Source organism: Helianthus annuus, chromosome 15, assembly GCF_002127325.2.
Source record: "Helianthus annuus cultivar XRQ/B chromosome 15, HanXRQr2.0-SUNRISE, whole genome shotgun sequence".
NCBI classification, from domain to species: Eukaryota; Viridiplantae; Streptophyta; class Magnoliopsida; order Asterales; family Asteraceae; genus Helianthus; species Helianthus annuus.
Window position 1 is genome coordinate 19,330,852 of NC_035447.2, and position 6,031 is coordinate 19,336,882.

Here is a 6,031-nt window from a genome sequence, read left to right on the forward strand (position 1 = left end):
GAAGAACAAAGCAAAATACTATTAAACTAGCCTTCTTTGATTATCAAAACGTCTTTACAATTAATCAAGGTCACAAGAAACTCACAACCAATCTCTGTGTATTCTCTCAATCACTGCTCTCACTCTAAATGACGCAGCTAATCATTCTCTCTAACCTTTTCTCTGATTGCTATGATTGGTGCCTAAAACTCTAGTGCACAGAGTTTATATGCCACCCATGCACACTGGGCTAGGCCCATATACAATATAACATAAACCCGGACTATTACAAAGAACAATAAATACGTACTACATAAAATCTCACAAACTCGGACAGCATGTTCTTATTCACCATAAACTCGGACAAGCTTGGAAGCTTCACAAACTCGGACTTCTTTATAACTATCAATACTTGACATGTTTAGTCCTCAATGTTCTCCAAGCATAATAAATATATCCAAAGATCATAAAGAAGCTGTTATCACATAATCTGCACCAACAAAGACCGGTTTGATTATTGGGATACAGAGAAGGTTCACTTTGTTGCATTTTTTTTATTTGGTCTTGTGTGTCTATAGCTTCCAGGATATTGTCTGCGAGGCACCTTTTGAGTGACAAACCTCTGATCGGACCGCTATCCTAGATTCGCTGGTCATTATTTTTGTGACTATTCTGTTTTTTATCTTTTTGCTTCTTGATTGTTTGCTATGGCTGGTGATGATTTTGTGACCCTTTGTTTCTGCACCCTAGTGATTGTGCTAATCTGATTATTGTTACTGTAAACTTAAAGGGACAGAAAATTATACGGTTTGGGCAAACTCAATGACTTTAGCTTTACAAGTTAAGAATAAAATTGGGTTTGTTGATGGTTCCTGTCGTAGGTCTACTACTAATGAAGTATTAGGTAGATAGTGGGATAGGTGTAACTCAATTGTTCCTACTTGGATCCATAATTCTGTGTCTGAAAACTGTATCTTGGTCATGTGTACTCTAAGCTACCTTCTGAGGTGTGGAAGGATTTAAAGGAAACTTATGATAGTATTTAATTTATATCAGAAAATTAATTCGTTTACACAAAATGGCATGCATGTTTCTAAGTACTATCATAAGTAGAATTGCATGTGGAAACAAATTGATCAGTTACTTGCTTTACCTGCTTGTACTTGTGATGCATCTAAACAATTTAATGATTTTAATCATCTCATTAAACTGATACAATTTTTGATGGGTCTTGATAGTATATGCCAGTCTGTGAGAACTAATCTTTTAACTAGAGAAACACTTCCTTCTATGAAGGATGCCTTTTCTATTATATCAAGAGAAGAGTCACATCTTCATACTAAATTTTTTTCTGAAAAGGTTCCTAATAGTACTGTGGGCTTTGCTGTTAAAACAAATCAAGTTTTTGATTCAAAGAAAAAGGGTATTAGACCTCCTAATCCTAGTCTTAAATGTTCTCATTGTAACAAGACAGGTCATACTGTTGAAAAATGTTTTGAACTTGTTGGTTATCCTTTATGGATGAAATCTAAAAACAATGGGAATAAGGGTGGCATGGTTAGTAATAATGTTATAGTTGAATCATCTGATACTGCTTCTCCTTCTTCTATTGCGAGTTCTTTGACTAGTGACTAGGTTGCTCAACTGCTTAGCCTTTTGAATGATAAGTCAAAAAATGATCCTCAGTGTAGTGGTTTTGCTGGTAGGTGTGTCAATTCTGTGTGTTTAAATAGTTTTGTTGACATGTTTTGCAGAAGTTCATGTGATTTGAAACATGCTTATTATTTCACCAATTTCTTAAAGGATGGGAAAAAATTGGGTGGATTATTAACTATGGGGCTAATCAACATATGGTCATGACTGATACTGGTTTTATTAATCAGATTGATGTAACAAAATATAATACATAAGTTAAACACCCGAATGGCACTAGTGCCTTGGTTACTAAAATTGGTGATATCAAGTTAAGTGATAAGGTCATTTTATATGATGTTTTCCTTGTTCCTGATTATTGTGTCAATCTTGTTTCTATTCATAAGTTAGCTAAAGATTGTAAACTAATTGTGACTTTTGATGAAAATAACCATTATATTCAGGATTCTCAAACAAAGAAAGTCCAAGTGATTGGTAATCAATTTGATGGTCTCTATTTATGTGGTAGTTCATCTGTTAAGGTGTGTAGTGCTAGTTGTGATGTCAATTTGTGGCATGCTAGATTAGGTCATCCTGCTGAAGTTGTTTTACATGTCTTGAAAAATAAATTAGATGTTAAAAATGTTAGTCTGTCACCTTGTGAGACTTGTAATAGGGCCAAGCAACATAGAGACCCTTTCCCTTTAAGTGATCACAAGTCTAAAATGTTGGGTGAATTAGTTCATCTTGATGTTTGGGGTCCTTACAAGGTTCCTAGTAGAGATGGTTTGAGATTTTTCCTTACTATTGTTGATGACTATACCAGGGCTATATGGGTGTATCTCATGAGACACAAACGTGAAGTTTTCCATAATACACAAGGGTTTTTTAATTGGCTTAAAACTCAGTTTGGTAAACATGTTAAAGTGTTTAGAAGTGATAATGGAACTGAGTTCGTTAATAACCAAATGAGTGAGTTTCGTTATAATAATTAGATTGTACATCAAACCTCTTGTGTACATACTCCTCAACAGAATGCTATAGTCGAAAGAAAACATAGGCACCTTCTAAATGTTGCTAGAGCTTTACTTTTTCAAGGTGGTTTTCCTCTTAAATTTTGGTCAGAGTGTGTTCTGACTACTACTTATCTTATTAACAGGACCCCGTCATCGGTGTTGAATGGAAAGTCTCCTTATGAATGTGTGTATGGTTTTGAACCAGTGTTGGGTCAACTTAGGGTGATAGGATGTCTTTGTTTCAGTATGGTTTTAAATAAGCCTGACAAGTTTAAAAGTCATGCTGAAAAAAGTGTTCTGATTGGTTATTCAAATGAGAGGAAGGGTTATAAACTTTGGAGTCTTGATCACAGGGTGATGTTTTTTCCAGGGATGTTAGGTTTTACGAAACCATTTTTCCTTTTAAAGAAAAGATAACTTTACCTGATCAGCAATATACTCCAAATGTTAATACAATTAATTTCTTTGATTTGTATGATTCAATTAGTACTCCTCATCCTAAAGTTGGCCCTACTCCCGATGATGATATCAAAAATGATCCTATCTCTGATCATGGGTCTCAGCAGTCCAATGTTGAGTCTAGTGACACTTTAGGTAAGGTTGTTTCTCAGCAACCAAGTGTCACTGATGAACATATGGATAGGGCTAATCATGATACTGAGGTTGAGACTATTTTTAATAATTCTGAGGGAGATGATGTTGGTTAAACCAACACTATTCCTAGGAGATCTTCCAGAAATACTAAATTCCCTTCTAAGCTTGATGATTACATTGTTGATGGTAAAGTTAAATATGCTCTTGAAAAGGTGCTAAACTATGCTAATTTGGGTCCTTGAAATTTATGTTTTGCATCCGCGTTAAACAAAAGTTCCGAGCCTTAAAATTTTTTTGAGGCAAAATCTGATAAGAACTGGGTTGAGGCTGTGAATGTTGAGTTAGAAGCTTTACATAGAAATAATACGTGGGAAATTGTAGATTTGCCCCCTAATAAGAAAGATATAGGGTGCAAATGGATTTACAAGATTAAATATAAAGCCTCAGGAGAAATACAAAGGTATAAGGCTAGGCTTATAGCCAAGGGTTTTAGTCAAAAGGAGGGTATATATTTTTTTGATACTTTTTCTCCTATGGTAAAAATGGTAACTGTCTGATGTGTGTTTACCGTTGTTGTTCATTATGGTTGGAGTTTATATCAACTTGATATAAACAATGCTTTTCTATATGGTAATTTGAATGAAGAAGTTTATATGTGTCTTCCTGATGGTTATTGATCTTGTCAAAGGGATAAAGTTTGTAAATTAAACAAGTCTCTTTATGGCCTTAAATAGGCTCCTCGTATGTGGAATGAGAAGCTTGTTAATGTGTTGATAGAATTAGGTTTTGAACAAAGTAAATGTGACCATTCCATGTTCGTTAAAACCATTGACTCTGTTTTTATCATCCATCTTGTATGTGTTGATAATATTGTCATTACTGGTAGCTGTTCTACTGAAATTGATAAAATCAAATGTCTTCTTAAGTCTAAATTTTTAATTAAAGACTTAGGTATGTTACAATATTTTTTATTGAAGTTCTTAAAACCACTGAAGGTTTATGTCTTTCTCAGAGAAAGTATTGTTTGGATTTACTTGTTGAGTTTGGTATGACTGGTTGTAAACCGGTTCATAGTCGCAATGAGGCTAACCATATTCTGACTCATTTGTGCGAGAAAGATTGTCAGGTCTTTCTTGATATATCTGTTTAACAAAAGATAGTAGGGAAACTCATTTACTTGCCTCACATAAGACCTGACATAGCTTACGCTATGCATTATTTGAGTCAGTTCATGTATAGTCCTATTGGTGCTCATTTTAAAATTGTTTTAACGCTTTTGAGATAACTAAAGGATTCTCCTGGTAAAGGAATTTTGCTTAAAAAGGGGACTCTTTAGATTTAAGAGCCTATGCTGATTCTGATTGGGGAAAAATGTGTCAATTCTAGAAAATCAGTCACTGGTTTTTGTGTACTCTTGGGGAATTCTCTTGTGTCATGGAAGAGTAAAAAAGCAGTCCACTATTTCTCGTTCTTCTACTAAAGCAGAATACCGTTCAATGTATGCTCCTACATGCGAATCATTTGGTTGTCAAATATTTTAAAAGAGTTGCAGGTTAATGTTAAACTTCCTGTTCCACTATATTGTGACAATACAGCTGCTATATCTATAACAGCTAATCCAATCTTTCATGAGCGCACTAAACATTTTGAAATTGATCTGTTTTTCTTGAGAGAGAAAATCTCTAAAGATGTTGTTCAAAGTGTTAGAGTTACTTCTGAGGAGCAAACTCCAGATATCTTTACAAAAGGTTTGGTTGTTCAGGCTCATGAAAAGGTTTGTGCAAATCTAGGTCTTTTTAATATTTTTTGCATATTGAATTGAGGGGGAGGTGTTAAAATATATATTATATATATAGTATTCTTTTATTTAATTCTATATGCTTTATAATTCAAGTCTTTTATTTTTGTTTCATGTGTGGATTGGGCTTATTGGTTTCATTTGTTCTGATGGGCTTTGCTGAGTGATGGGCTTGCTTGGGCTTATTGCGCGTGGGACTGAAGTCTCTTTGTCCGGCTTTATATAATGTGTTTTGGAGCATTGGGATCATAGAACACACTCTAAAAGTCTGCATCTTCTTTCTCTCTCTAGAACATTCATCAAACTAGGGTTTCCCTATTTATGGTTCGAGAGTTCTGTGGTGGTCTTTCTGATCATCTTGAAGAGCAAATCATCATATTGATAATCTGCATAGGTTGAGTGATACTGCTTCTGGTTTATTTTGATATTTGTTGGTAATCTGTGCGAACTGAATATTAGGGCTTCTTGATTGTAATAATCTGTGCCGACTGGTGATTAATAAAGTGTTCTTCAATCTTAATAGTGTGTTCTTGACACATTCTATGTTTCTTGATATCTTTTTAAGATCTCACTTGATAAAGCATTTTTAAGAGCGTTAAACGACACTTCTACTTTACTTTACACCAGTAAAATATTTATTTATAAATCTTAAAAGCGATTTACTATTGGTGTTTGTTAACTAGAAATCACGGACACAAGGTTTATGACTTACTTCACCTAATAGATACTTACCCTTTATTTATAAATTAGATTAATTAAATGAAGACGAGTTAAAGATCTCATATGACATCATCTATGGGGAAATTAAATAAACTGTTCTGGCCATCTTCTTGCTCGGCAACATTTAATCTTTCCCCCTCAACAGAAAAACCTCGCAAAACAGCCATAATAGAAAAAATAAATATGTAAATCTTTAGGCCATTTTGTTTGTTCTTGCTAGAGCCAAATAGCAAGACCAAAGTATGTCACGGGGTAACAAACACAAAATAAGCATAAGGATGGACCTAGTGCA

General features: G+C 34.3%; 1 protein-coding gene across 1 annotated transcript; it reads left to right on the top strand.

Annotated features, from left to right (window-relative positions):
* Positions 1–1,098: 1,098 nt before the first annotated feature.
* On the top strand, positions 1,099–3,334 carry LOC110913532. Its single transcript, XM_022158351.2, has 3 exons — positions 1,099–1,536; positions 2,076–2,563; positions 3,115–3,334. Exons 1-3 carry the CDS (start codon positions 1,099–1,101, stop codon positions 3,332–3,334), a joined length of 1,146 nt encoding a protein of 381 aa, XP_022014043.2.
* Positions 3,335–6,031: the final 2,697 nt, after the last annotated feature.

Bases quoted from the DNA above. Each gene is read 5' to 3' on its own strand.
- LOC110913532 (XM_022158351.2), top strand. From the start codon at position 1,099: ATGTGGAAACAAATTGATCAGTTACTTGCTTTACCTGCTTGTACTTGT. The intron at 1,537-2,075 runs GTTAGTAATAAT...CATTATATTCAG, and splicing joins ATGGGAATAAGGGTGGCATG to GATTCTCAAACAAAGAAAGT. The intron at 2,564-3,114 runs GTTCGTTAATAA...TGATTCAATTAG, and splicing joins AGAAGTGATAATGGAACTGA to TACTCCTCATCCTAAAGTTG.